At 43.9% G+C, this 14,542-nt stretch overlaps 2 protein-coding genes across 6 annotated transcripts in view; one reads left to right on the plus strand and one right to left on the minus strand.

Annotated features, from left to right (window-relative positions):
• The window catches only part of LOC103487213 (uncharacterized), a 106,475-nt gene that overhangs the window by 26,498 nt on the left and 65,435 nt on the right, over positions 1-14,542 (minus strand). For all 5 annotated transcript variants that reach the window (XM_051081657.1, XM_051081659.1, XM_051081660.1 and 2 more), the window contains 4 exons: positions 13,340-13,620; positions 11,469-13,003; positions 10,198-11,369; positions 9,587-9,715 (listed from right to left, as the gene is read on the minus strand). In XM_051081657.1, coding sequence (XP_050937614.1) covers positions 9,587-9,715; positions 10,198-11,369; positions 11,469-13,003; positions 13,340-13,620 — 3,117 coding nt within the window. The remainder of the gene's footprint in view (positions 1-9,586; positions 9,716-10,197; positions 11,370-11,468; positions 13,004-13,339; positions 13,621-14,542) is intronic.
• LOC127148254 (uncharacterized) lies at positions 1,017-7,946 on the plus strand. The gene is made up of 2 exons (XM_051081661.1): positions 1,017-2,463; positions 7,727-7,946. The coding sequence occupies exons 1-2, from the start codon at positions 1,230-1,232 to the stop codon at positions 7,774-7,776; spliced, it is 1,284 nt and encodes a 427-aa protein (XP_050937618.1). The 5' UTR covers positions 1,017-1,229; the 3' UTR covers positions 7,777-7,946.

A 14,542-nucleotide genomic window follows, 5' to 3' on the forward strand; every position in this document is an offset into this window, starting at 1 on the left:
AAACTGGTACCCAATCTCTGGCACGTTCCCGAACACGTGCAACATGCGCTCCCGTAGGAACGAAACTCTGGTCTTCGGTGCCCGGGGACACCTAGGACAGTCGGGATGCGAGGACCCCGTCGAGTCACTCGAGTCATGTCTATATCATGCTAGACTGGCGTCCCGTCGGACCACACAGTCCTCAATAGGTGGTGATCCCGAAGGACACCCATGCAGGTACGACTCTACTGGGTTGCTAACAGGGACCCTAGTCTTAACATACATATACATCTCATCATCATACAACTATGACGAAATAGTGAACACTAGCTCCCTTCCCTTCCTCAACAGTCTCTACATCGTCAGAACAATTCCAAACATTTCGGTCATATGCTACCGAGCATTCGTATCACAACTGTGTGGTCCGACGGGACGCCAGTCTAGCATGATATAGACATGACTCGAGTGACTCGACGGGGTCCTCGCATCCCGACTGTCCTAGGTGTCCCCGGGCACCGAAGACCAGAGTTTCGTTCCTACGGGAGCGCATGTTGCACGTGTTCGGGAACGTGCCAGAGATTGGGTACCAGTTTTCAGGACTCGATAGGGAAGCCAACAGGCACCTAGTGGGACTAGTAGTGGGTCCCTTACTGAGTATTTTTTTATACTCATTCTCTTCATTTTATGTTTTCAGGTAGAGGACGAGGTAAGGGCAAAGGCAAGCTGGCGAGCGACGCGAAGTGACCGTGGCGAGCCATAGGGGTTTTCCTGCTTCCGCACATGTTTTACTTTACAGTTAAATTCATGTTTCGGCTTTCTGCATATTTACTTTGGTTATTTTTGTAGATAGGGCCCGCTTAGGGATTTTAAACTTAACTCGTATTTCTACATGTTACCTTAACTATCTTTCATAAATACATTTGCTAGATTTCTTTGCATTTATTTACACCAGATTTTATGACTTAAACACTGATCCTAGATTCAGTAACCGCTTCGATTCAGCATAAAGAGTCGGGTCGTTACAGTTGGTATCAGAGCCCAGTGTTTTAGGTCCTGTAGACTGACTTATGATGTAAGTCATTTTGTTTTGATTTTTACCTCACCCTATGGCTATACGGTCCTTCGTCACTCGCCAGGTATGCCTAAAGCTTTACAAATATTAAGATTATAATGTTGCCTGATTAGATTAGACTTAGAGTGAGAATATTGAGCTCTAGTGGTGAAAAATTTGTTGGTGAATTTTAGGAAGAATGCCGCCACGTAGAGGTGCACGCCGAGGAGGTGGCAGGGGAGGCAGGGGAGCCGGTCGTGGCCAACCGGCGGAGCAACCTGCCGCGCCGCCAGTCAACCCCGACGTACCAGTCAACCCTAATGCACCGGTCACTCAGGCGGATCTCGCCGCAATGGAGCAGCGTTACCAGGCCATGCTGCAAGCTGCTCTAGCGCCGTTCCTCGCTGCTCAGCAGAACCAGGCCGCCCCTGTTCAGGACCAGCCTGTAGTCCCTCCAGCCCCTGTTCAGGACCAGCCCGTCATCCCTCCAGCCCCGGTGGAAGCTCAGCCGGTGCCAGTACAACTGTCAGCTGAGGCCAAGCACTTGAGGGATTTTAGGAAGTACAACCCGAAGACTTTCGACGGATCCTTGGACAACCCCTTTAGAGCCCAGCTGTGGTTGACATCCATAGAGACGATCTTCAGGTACATGAAGTGCCCAGAAGACCAGAAGGTGCAGTGTGCAGCTTTCTGTTTGGAGGATAGGGGGACTGCCTGGTGGGAGACTGCTGAGAGGGCGCTGGGAGGAGATGCCAGCAAGATCACATGGGAGCAATTCAGGGAGAGCTTTTATGCTAAGTTCTTCTCTGCCAACGTGAAGCACGCCAAGCTCCAAGAGTTCCTAAACTTGGAGCAAGGCAAACTGAGCGTGGAACAGTATGATGCCGAGTTCGACCTGTTGTCCCGTTTTGCCCCTGATGTGGTAAGGGATGAGGCCGCCAGGACTGAGAGATTTGTTAATGGCCTCAGGTTAGACCTCCAGGGTTTTGTACGAGCTCTTCGACCAACCACTCATGCGGATGCTCTACGCATAGCACTGGATCTGAGCCTGCATGAGAGAGCTGGTCAATCTAAGGTTGTCGGCACAGGGTCAGCCTCGGGACAGAAGAGGAAGGCGGAGGCGCAGCCCGACGTAATACCACAGCGGACTCCGAGGTCAGGAGGTGTCTTCCAGAGACACCGTCGGGAGCTGGCAGCAGCTGGGAGAACTTTGAGAGAGCTACCCACTTGTACTACCTGTGGGAAGGTCCATGGAGGACAATGTTTAGCTGGGAGTGGAGTCTGCTTCAGGTGCAGGCAGCCGGGGCACACTGCTGATGCGTGTCCTCGGAAACCCTTAGAGACGACGCCACGTCAGCCTTCTGCTCCCCAGCAGGGGAGAGTCTTTGCCACGAACCGGCAGGAGGCCGAGCGAGCTAGTACGGTGGTGACAGGTACGCTCCCAATCTTGGGGCATTATGCTTTGGTACTATTTGACTCGGGGTCATCGCATTCATTTATATCCTCTATTTTTGTCAAGCATGCGGGTTTAGAAGTAGAACCGTTGGGTAGTGCCTTGTCTGTCTCTACTCCTTCTGGAGAGGCCCTTTTGTCTAAGGAAAAAATAAGGGCATGTTGGGTAGAAATAGCAAACCATACCTTGGATGTAACCTTACTGGTGCTAGATATGCAAGATTTCGACGTAATTTTAGGCATGGATTGGTTGTCCACTAACCATGCAACCATAGACTGTTTCAATAAGGAAGTAGTCTTTAACCCTCCTTCAGGGGATAAGTTTAAATTTAGAGGAGCAGGCCTGGTAGGTATACCCAAGGTCATCTCAGCAATGAAGGCGAGTAAGCTACTTAGCCAGGGTACTTGGGGTATCTTGGCGAACGTAGTAGATATGGCAGAACCAGAAGTTTCCCTATCTTCCGAACCAGTAGTAAGGGAGTACCCTGACGTTTTCCCCGACGAACTCCCAGGACTTCCGCCTCCCAGGGAAGTAGACTTCGCCATTGAGTTAGAGCCCGGCACCGCCCCTATCTCTAGAGCTCCTTACAGAATGGCCCCAGCCGAGTTAAAGGAGTTGAAAGTCCAGTTACAGGAGCTGTTGGACAAGGGCTTTATCCGGCCCAGTGTATCACCTTGGGGAGCCCCAGTGTTGTTCGTGAAGAAGAAGGATGGGTCGATGCGCCTTTGCATTGACTACCGAGAATTGAACAAGGTGACAGTTAAGAACCGCTACCCCTTACCCAGAATCGAGGACCTGTTCGACCAGTTACAGGGGGCCACCGTCTTTTCCAAGATCGACCTGCGATCAGGCTATCACCAGTTGAGGATTAGGGACGGTGATATTCCCAAGACGGCCTTTCGTTCGAGGTACGGACACTACGAATTCATAGTGATGTCCTTTGGTTTAACTAATGCCCCTGCAGTGTTCATGGATTTGATGAACAGGGTGTTTAAGGACTTTCTAGACCAATTCGTCATAGTCTTCATTGACGATATCTTGATCTATTCCAAGACTGAGGCCGAACACGAAGAGCACTTGCACCAAGTCTTGGAGACCCTTCGAGCTCATAAGCTATACGCCAAGTTCTCCAAGTGTGAGTTCTGGTTAAAGAAGGTGACATTTTTAGGGCACGTGGTTTCCAGTGAGGGAGTCTCGGTGGACCCAGCTAAGGTCGAAGCGGTGACCAACTGGCCTCGACCGTCTACAGTCAGTGAGATTCGCAGTTTTCTGGGTCTGGCAGGATACTACAGGAGGTTTGTAGAAGACTTCTCACGCATAGCCAGCCCATTGACCCAGTTGACCAGGAAGGGAACCCCTTTTGTCTGGAGCCCAGCATGTGAGAGTAGTTTCCAAGAGCTTAAGCAGAAGCTAGTGACGGCACCAGTCCTGACAGTGCCTGATGGGTCGGGAAGTTTTGTGATCTATAGTGATGCCTCTAAGAAAGGACTGGGAGGTGTCCTGATGCAGCAAGGTAAGGTAGTTGCGTATGCCTCACGCCAGTTGAAGAATCATGAGCGGAACTACCCTACCCACGACTTGGAGTTGGCAGCTGTAGTCTTTGCACTGAAGATATGGAGGCACTATCTGTACGGTGAGAAGATTCGGATTTACACCGACCACAAGAGCCTGAAGTATTTCTTCACTCAGAAGGAGTTGAACATGAGGCAGAGGAGGTGGCTCGAGTTGGTGAAAGACTACGACTGCGAGATCCTGTACCATCCAGGTAAAGCAAATGTAGTGGCTGACGCGCTGAGTAGGAAGGTTGCACATTCAGCAGCGCTAATCACGAAGCAGACCCCCTTACTCAGGGATTTGGAGAGAGCCGAGATTGCAGTCTCAGTAGGTGAGGTTGCCGCACAGTTGGCTCAGTTGGCAGTTCAGCCAACCTTGAGGCAAAAGATCATTGCTGCTCAGCTGAGTGATCCTTACTTGGCAGAGAAACGCCGTATGGTAGAGACGGAGCAAGGTGAAGAGTTCTCTATATCCTCTGATGATGGCCTTATGTTTGAGGGGCGCCTGTGTGTGCCGGAAGACAGCGCAGTTAAGACAGAGCTTTTGACTGAGGCTCACAGTTCCCCGTTTACCATGCACCCTGGAAGTACGAAGATGTACCAGGACTTAAGGAGTGTCTATTGGTGGAGGGGCATGAAGAGGGATGTGGCAGACTTTGTCAGTAGATGCTTGGTGTGCCAGCAGGTGAAGGCACCTAGGCAGCATCCAGCAGGGTTGTTGCAACCCTTGAGTGTGCCAGGGTGGAAGTGGGAGAGTGTGTCGATGGACTTTATCACGGGACTGCCCAAGACCTTGAAGGGCTACACGGTGATCTGGGTTGTGGTCGACAGACTCACGAAGACAGCCCACTTCGTGCCAGGGAAATCCACGTACACTGCCAGCAAGTGGGGGCAGTTATACATGACGGAAATAGTAAGACTGCACGGAGTACCAGTATCCATCGTTTCAGACAGGGATGCCCGTTTCACTTCGAAATTTTGGCAAGGGCTCCAACTTGCATTAGGTACGAGGCTGGACTTCAGCACGGCATTCCACCCTCAGACTGATGGTCAGACAGAGAGACTGAACCAGATTTTGGAGGATATGCTGCGGGCCTGTGTGCTAGAGTTTTCAGGAAGTTGGGACTCCCACCTGCATCTAATGGAGTTCGCCTATAATAACAGTTACCAGGCTACCATTGGTATGGCTCCGTTTGAGGGTCTGTATGGCAAGTGCTGTAGATCCCCTGTCTGCTGGGGCGAGGTTGGAGAGCAGAGGATGCTAGGCCCCGAGTTAGTGCAGACTACCAATGCAGCCATACAGAAGATCCGAGCTCGTATGCTGACCGCACAGAGCAGACAGAAGAGTTACGCTGATGTACGACGTAAGGACCTCGAGTTTGAAGTGGGAGATATGGTCTTTTTGAAGGTAGCACCGATGAAGGGCGTTCTGAGGTTCGAGAAGAAGGGGAAGTTGAGTCCACGTTTCGTGGGGCCATTTGAGATACTGGAACGGGTTGGCCCTGTGGCTTATCGTTTGGCCTTGCCCCCATCCCTCTCAGCAGTACATGACGTATTCCATGTCTCCATGTTGAGGAGGTATGTCGCAGACCCGACGCACATCGTGGACTTCGAGCCCCTACAGGTCAGTGAGAACTTGAGCTATGAGGAGCAGCCTGTCGAGATCTTGGCAAGAGAGATCAAGAAGCTTCGTAGTCGAGATATTCCACTAGTCAAAGTCCTTTGGCAGAACCATGGAGTTGAAGAGGCCACGTGGGAGAGAGAAGAGGACATGAAGACCCAGTACCCAGAGCTGTTCGAGGAGTAGAGCTTTCGAGGACGAAAGCTTTCTAAGGGGGGAAGTATGTAACACCCCAATGATCTCATGTCGTTCGTTTTTAATTCAATTATTTATTTTTATTTTATTCATCTATTTGTTTATAATTAAATAATGAAACTTATGTCATCAAGATGTGAATTTTTCCCCTTTTAAAATATTAAGCAAATTTCAACTTTAATTATACTTGGTAATTAAAGATTTAATTGGTATTTGGAAGTTGAGGGAAAGGAGGAATTTGGGGGAAATATTGGTAAATTAGAGAGAGAAGAGTGAAATTGGAATTTATTAAAGAAGAGAAAAAGAGGGGAATTTATTTTATAAAAGGAAAAGGAAAGGAAAAGAAAAGGAAAAGAAAAGGAAAAGAAAAAGGAAAAAGAAAAAGAGAAAGAAGAAGAAGAAGCCGAGAAACCCTAGCCGCGCCGCCGCCGCCGCCGCGAGCCACCGCCGCCGCCGCCGTCGCGAAACCCTAGCCGCCTACCCACGCCACACGCACAGCCGCGCCAGAATTCGTCCAAGCTTCCTCGCACGCCGAAGCCGAGTCGAAGCCGTCCATTCACGCGTCTGCAAGACGACTGGAAGCCGAAGCCACCCCTCGCGCCGCTTCGATCCGAGGCAGATCAGCCGAAACTCGTCGCCGAGATCCATCTCCACGTCGAAGCCGCGTCGCCAGCCGAACGCGTCTGCAAATCGGAGCCGCGAACGCGCCTACACCCGAGCCGCACCGAAGCCGCGAACGCGCCTGCCTCCAGCCGACGGACGAAACCGAACCCGGAACCACCACCCGCGCGTCCGAACCCGGAACCGCCCGCGCGCCCGAAACCGAAACCCGCGTCCGCGCCACACGTGCCCAGCTCTCCCCGCGTGCAGCCGCGCCGCGCCGTGCGTTCCGCGTAGCCGAGCCGCGCCCCCTCCCTGTAGCAAGCCGAGCCGCACGCGAAGTCCCTGTACCGAGCCGAGCCGCGCCTACGCCAAGCCGAGCCGGTCCTGTCTTCTTCCAGTCGAGCCGCCAAGCCTGTTTTGGCTCCTTCCACCTAAATTTTTGGTAATTTCCAAATTCCCTAGCCTGCCCAGTAATTAAATGAGTTAATTTGGAAATTTAATTAATTTAATTACTTTCCTCAAGAAGCAAATTGGACCAAATAGCTGCTGCAGCTTAGGACTTCCTCAGTAGGAACTCATCTAGCAACATCTCGAGGTAAGAGATTTCTACTACTAGACCCATGAACAAATTGTAAGATTTCGCATACTGTGAGATATGCATACTGATGATTGACCGTATGGTGTATTGAACTGTTGACTGTATGACGATGTTATGATATTAATGCTCAGTAGTATGTGGCCGTATGTTGGGTTGAACTGCTGACTGTAGGAGGACGTTGTGATACGAATGCTCGGTAGCATATGACCGAAATGTTTGGAATTGTTCTGACGATGTAGAGACTGTTGAGGAAGGGAAGGGAGCTAGTGTTCACTATTTCGTCATAGTTGTATGATGATGAGATGTATATGTATGTTAAGACTAGGGTCCCTGTTAGCAACCCAGTAGAGTCGTACCTGCATGGGTGTCCTTCGGGATCACCACCTATTGAGGACTGTGTGGTCCGACGGGACGCCAGTCTAGCATGATATAGACATGACTCGAGTGACTCGACGGGGTCCTCGCATCCCGACTGTCCTAGGTGTCCCCGGGCACCGAAGACCAGAGTTTCGTTCCTACGGGAGCGCATGTTGCACGTGTTCGGGAACGTGCCAGAGATTGGGTACCAGTTTTCAGGACTCGATAGGGAAGCCAACAGGCACCTAGTGGGACTAGTAGTGGGTCCCTTACTGAGTATTTTTTTATACTCATTCTCTTCATTTTATGTTTTCAGGTAGAGGACGAGGTAAGGGCAAAGGCAAGCTGGCGAGCGACGCGAAGTGACCGTGGCGAGCCATAGGGGTTTTCCTGCTTCCGCACATGTTTTACTTTACAGTTAAATTCATGTTTCGGCTTTCTGCATATTTACTTTGGTTATTTTTGTAGATAGGGCCCGCTTAGGGATTTTAAACTTAACTCGTATTTCTACATGTTACCTTAACTATCTTTCATAAATACATTTGCTAGATTTCTTTGCATTTATTTACACCAGATTTTATGACTTAAACACTGATCCTAGATTCAGTAACCGCTTCGATTCAGCATAAAGAGTCGGGTCGTTACAGTCCACTCCCTATCCCCACAAATATTTGGGAAGACCTCTTTATGAACTTTGTTCTTGGCTTACCTAAAACCCAACATGGTTATGATTCTATCTTGATAGTCGTTGATCAGTTTAGAAAATGGCGCATTTTTTAGTGTGTAAAAAGACTAATGATGCTTTGAATGTTACTAAGCTTTTTAGGAAAATTGTTCGCTTACATGGCATACCCAAGAGCATTGTTTCGGATCGGGATGTCAAGTGCATGAGCTATTTTTGGCACTCCCTATGAAAAAGGCTCAGCACTAAACTCCTATTTAGCTCTACTAGCCACCCCAAACAGATGGCCAAACTAAAGTGACCAACCGAATTCTTGGCAATCTATGATGTTGCCTAGGTGGGAGACAAACCTTGCCTATGGGATCTCAATCTAGCTTAGGTAGAACTTGCCTTTAATAACATGGTCACCCAATCCACACGCAAATGCCCTTTTGAAATCGTCTACACACAAGTGCCTCGCCTCACTCTTGACCTTTTCATCTACTTGTTTCTATTGATCTTACTGCTGAAGCAACTATCATTGCTGATCGTATCGAACAAATCCATGAAGAAGTTCGTAAAGACTTAGAAGCTTCTACTGCTTCTTACAAGCTACAGGCAGATGTACATCGCCGGCCAACCACTTATGAAGTTGGAGACCTCGTAATGGTCCATCTAAAAAAGCATAGCTAGCCTACTAGACAATATTCCAAACTTACTAAGAAAAAACTTGGTCCTTTTCCAATGTTAGCCAAGTTGTGACTGAATGCCTACCGCATAGACCTTCCTCCGACTATAAAGATCAGCTCCACCTTCAACATTGCTGACATTTATCCTTGTCACCCTCCAGATGAGTTTCAACTTTCCTAATAAAACTCAGGATCGAGTTTGTTTCTGTTGGTTGGGTGGAGTTGACGTAGGAGTTGTAACTAATTGTGGTTATCAATTAGTTAGTTTAATCTTTTGTTTAAATTCATGATTTCCAACCCACATCTCGTTGGTTGTAAGGTTCATAGTTAGTTTTACCTTCCGTTAAAGGTTTGTGATAGCCACCTTCTTCCCCTTTGTATAAATAGGTCTTTTGACCTCCCTTTCAAAATTAATAAGAGAAATAAAGAAAATTTAGTATTCTTGAAATTGTTTTACATCAGCTATCCTTACGCCTCAGTTTAGTATTAGGTTTGTAACAATAGTTCATGTGTTCTTGTGCTTAATGCTTTAGCTTTCTACCCAAGGATTAATTGATCACTTGAGTTAAGTTTTAGCTCATACGAGCAAAAATTCATCCACTTTCACTACAGCTGCATGCTGAGCAATGATAACCCCTAAGACATTACACAAGCTCGAAGATGACATCTTGCTCTGATGTCAAGTTAAATTCACCACTAAACCCACTAAACCCACACGCTTAAGTTGGTGAGTCAAAATAAATTTAATTATATCAATACTTTAACATCACATCATATCATGCTCCGAGTTTTTATAACTTTTACACTTGCTTGAACAGTTAGATACCTTTTGAATGTTATTGTAATTCATGCTAAATTCACCGCTGATGAAGTCCTCCATGGTGTTTTCGGTCATGCTAACATGCAATAGAATGTTCCCCATAAGAATTTCCAGCAGCGGTCTGCAACAACTCCACTGCATGATAACAATAAAAATACGATGTTTAATATCCACTTAAAAAAACAATAAAAGTGCAATATTTAAAACAAGAAAAAGTAGAATTCAAGATGCAATCCATCCAAGAAAAGTTGACAATAACATTGGACTTGTCCAGATACACTATGCGAACCACATCCAACAACAGTTAGGACCCATGTATAACACTCGAGCTGTTTCTTTTCCTCATTAACAATAACATTACTCAACTATTAGAAGTCCACAAAACAAAAAAGTGCTAATGAAGATCTGCACAATCCGTACACACAGACAACACATCAATGTTAAAACAAAACAAGGAAATTATCACAGCAGCATATATTTTTCTTTTTAACAAGGTGCAGAACTTTTCACCATCAAATGATTAAAGTCATAACATAAATATCATAACTGACAGAAAGAAGGCTGCAGTAGTTTCCATAAAAACAAAAGTGCAGTACTTTAAGTAATCAAGAACATACCCGTCCATCACTAAGTAGAAATGAAACTTTCTTCAGTTGGACTTCGAATTGAATAGGACAAGTTGCAGACGATGAGTTAGCCTCAGAGAGATCAAATTCAATATGCTTCCATAAATAGAATACGTGATAAGAAAACCAAATATTCACACATTCACACTGAAAATTCAGTTGGATCAAAACAAGCTTCAATTGATTGCTGCTTACGTCAACCTCCAAATTGACTCCAAAAATCTCAAAAAGAGGACAAGATTGATCACCCTTTTCCTCACACTTCGATAACATGCCACACACTTTTTCTATGCCAGACGTTAATAATGTGTATTTACTGTTAATAAGAACCTCAGTTCTTTTACTGTGAAAAGAAACCATAATGAATCTGCAGTACTTTCCTTCCACAATATCTGAAGAAACATTCGGACGTGCTTTCTCATCAACTTGAGCTACATGAAGTTCACCAGCAGATTCTGTAACATACACAGGAAAGTGAAATGCAATTACCATGTCCTTTACTCTAACAGTAAGTACAGTATCATCATCCTCTGTATTCTCTGATGCTGATTCAATTGGCATGGATGAAGAACACACACTATCTGGAAAAGTGATTGATGAACCTCCTAATGCCGTGTTATTCAGGAATTGAGTCATTTTTCCAACATAAGAATTCAATATATCAACAATCTCTATCCATTCTGAAAGATATAACCAAACATCAATAGATGGAAGGAAAACACAAAGTTCAACTGGACCTTGACTTGGCCTTGAAAGGCAGATGTCAGGTACAGATGAAGCCTGCTCTGTGCTGGACTTAGCCATGACAACAGATTTGGGCTCTGAGTATAACACCATCAAAGCGAAACAAAAATTCATATCTTCGACAATACCATTTCTCAATGTGCCGGAGCATGTAAATTGCAATTCTACTCTGTAATTCATTTCCAATATTTCATTTTTCTGCCGTTTCAATTTCAAGCAAAGAGAATCAATGCAATATTTAAATTCAGTGAGTGTTGTGTTCGACGCAGGAAATAAAACTGCTGTGTCCTCTTTTAGACGCCTCGTTAACTGAAGAAACTGTAGAACATCAGACTTGAAACATCTAGATTGGTCTTCAACAGAAGCAAATTGATTTATGTTCCCGATTAGTGCCATAAATCCACCAAGTGCATGATTATCTATTAAAAGAATAAAACAAATTTGAATGACTACTATGAACACAAGTTCAACTACCGAAAAGGGAATAACAAATAGATAGCAAGAAATATCATACATACCATCAACAATTACTTCACAATTTCTTATCCTCGTCATTATACATGTTGCTTGCAAGCTTTTGTTGAGAAGTTCACTTTCACAAGGAATTCTGACCCAGATATCTGCATTTAGCAGTTCAACTAAACTAACCTTTTGACACTCAGTACTTTGAAAGAAAAAAAAACTAGTTATATCCTTGACAAGCAGCAACGAGAGAAATAATTCTCGTCCAAAAAGATTTATACAATGATTTGTCCCAGCAAGCTTGTGAACTGGAATAGAACAATCAGGAGGAATGCCCTTCAATGCATCATCTAAGTTGCCTCCAAAGAATGTAAAATACAACTCTTTAATTTCCAAACTAAGAAACTGAAGCTCACAATTTTCAACAGGCACAACCAAAGCTGAATCCAGAATTTCGAATTTATAAATAATGGAAGTTTCTACTTCTAAACCAGTATGCTCATTCCTCCCTGTGAAACAGTTCTCATTTGACTGCATACTCCAATCATGCAATGTAAAATAACCAATGATCATGGCCAAAAATTCAGGTGGTAAGAAACAAAAAACATGTTGAATCCCAACACTGATTTCAATCTTGGCACTTGATGTCAAGCATTTTACTTGCCTCACACGGAAATTTAAAATAGGAGACAAATATGGAAATGAAGGGCCCCATACTAATTCAAGACAATTCTGTGTCCAAGAGGATGTGACGGTCAATCCCTCTACTGAGCATAATACGTCAAAATAGTTTTCACAAATAAATAAAGAAGATTTACAAGTTGGAAGCGTGAGAGATCCAACAATGCAAGAAGAATCGTGGAAATGGACTTTGATTCCACATAAAACAAAATAAATATCATGACGACTAGGGTGGGAGGAACTCTCCAAAGTAGGTTTGGTTGGTTGGGTGTGGAATATAGTAGGTCCTGTCTCAAACTCTGGAATTCTGATTTTTCCATCCCTTATTTTGTAATGTTTTCTCCAATCAGAACTTAGGTTAAGATAAGGATTCTCAAGACTACCAAGCAAGCCAGAATTCTGTAAAGTAACAAAAGGAAAGCAATCTAATGGAATGCTGTCATGTCCAATTGAATCAATTTCTATAAAGTTTGAGAAACCAAATCTCTGACATGGTGACAATGCTATGGGTTTGACATATTCATCATTCGTCTCCGGTCCAATAGCGTTCTCATAGCTAGGAGTTGCATTACAAGCAGATAGTCTATCATAAAATCCAACGAGCAATCCAATAACATATGGATAGCAGTGGATCTCAGCATCATTCAAATATATGGCAATTTTGGCTGCATCATTTCTACCAGACCTAAAATGTAAGGTGCAGCATTTTCCAGCATTACCAATCATATCACTCAAACCATCTTCCTTGTTATGTCGACTATCAGTGCCATGGAGATGAGAGAATGTACCACGAGATTTATTGCCACAAGAATACAAAACCTGCTCATCTCCATCACCACTCATGGGATGAATTGTAATATTCAATGCCTTGAGGCAGACCCATAGCTCCTCGAAGACTAAAATATCGTACCTGCAATACAATGCCATTGACATTTACAGAACAATTTGATATATTTCAAATAGTTGTAAGAAAAATATGGAGAATAAACAAGAAAAAAGAAAAACTTGAGAAACCTTTGTTTCCATTTATAATTTTCATCTATAATTTTTCCAAGCAGGGACAAACATCTTCCCAGCTTAGTGAGGAAAGGAGAGAATGGGTATATTTTTCAGAGTAAAAGTACTTGAAGTTGTATTAGAATTTGAGGTCATTTTGACAAATAGTAAGGAAACATTAGCAACATAAGGAACCATGTGAGGGCTTAGGAAAAGAAAATGCACAAATTTTGATAAATAGCAAGTATACCATATCTCTATATCTTCTAGGACAAGCATGATGGCAGAAGCATTTTGATCATCGTTCTCTAGATCAATTTCAAATCTAACAGAATGGAGAGTTGCTGACAAGGAGAAACCAGAAAAATTATTGCCATGTCCATTTGAAATCGTGTTAAGGGATCCACGATCTTCCGATTCTTCAAAGCCATGATTTGCTATTAGATTATTCAAATACACAGCAAGCTCCAAAGCTGAACCATATATTGATGGAGAGAAATGTACATGAAGTGATGATAATTGAAAAAGAACCTGAAAGGAAATGCAAGAAAATGGACGGAGAAGGTTTCAATACGGCAAGATGATCCAGGGGGAAAAACGCATATCCAAAAATATAAAACAAAGTTATGATAAAATGAAATTAAAAAAAAAAAAAGAAAACTAATAGGCATTTATCATGTGATGTAGCCTAAGTAGCCTCAAGCAGAAATCCTCCCCGAATTAAAATTGTGAATCTTTTATTAGAATGATAATCCTACTTATAGAGTTTATTACAAGTGCAAGAAAATGGAAACTAAACTAGAATATTTTACCCAATTAACCTTATTCCACCCCTCCAAAAAGAAAACTCGTCCTCGAGTTTCAAAAAGAAAATAAATGAGACGGTCAAAGAATAAAATGAACTCATTCAACAGACTATGGCCAAACCAACTTCCTACATCTTGAAAAAATACATATTATAATGAAACTGGGAAATCCAAGACATAAAATTGCCATCAAGCTCATTCAAAGTCATAAGTTGAGGACGAATTACCAAAAAATAGTTGTTGAATAGAACCCCTCAATAATCACATCTTTTTATTAGAATGTCGACATAGCCACATAAGGGTACCCCAATAATCACATCTTTATCATTCACTTCAAACTATTATACCTCGATGTTTAGAGTTTTGGTGTTCAGTACTTCTTTTCCATCTCCTTTGTTGGAATTTTCTTCTTTACTTGAGATTACTTTTGTAACATCTTCAAAATTTTCTTTTCTTCTACTTTTTTCGCATGATTTTACCTTCAAATCACCTCCGCTACATGTGACTAACCAAGATTTTCCTCAAATTTATGAAGATTCTTATTTGAAATGTTTCCCAAAATGATTCCTTTGTTTTCTCTCTAGCATACGAAATCAAACTGTTCTTGAAAACATGCAAATGAATTGATAATTGATCTATACTTTGAG

Source organism: Cucumis melo, chromosome 2 (genome assembly GCF_025177605.1).
Source record: "Cucumis melo cultivar AY chromosome 2, USDA_Cmelo_AY_1.0, whole genome shotgun sequence".
Lineage (NCBI taxonomy): Eukaryota > Viridiplantae > Streptophyta > Magnoliopsida > Cucurbitales > Cucurbitaceae > Cucumis > Cucumis melo.

Excerpts from the sequence above, each read along its gene's own strand:
- LOC127148254 (XM_051081661.1), top strand. The coding sequence starts at position 1,230 with ATGCCGCCACGTAGAGGTGCACGCCGAGGAGGTGGCAGGGGAGGCAGG. Across the intron at positions 2,464-7,726 it reads AGCTAGTACGGTGGTGACAG|GTAGAGGACGAGGTAAGGGC; the intron begins GTACGCTCCCAA and ends TTATGTTTTCAG.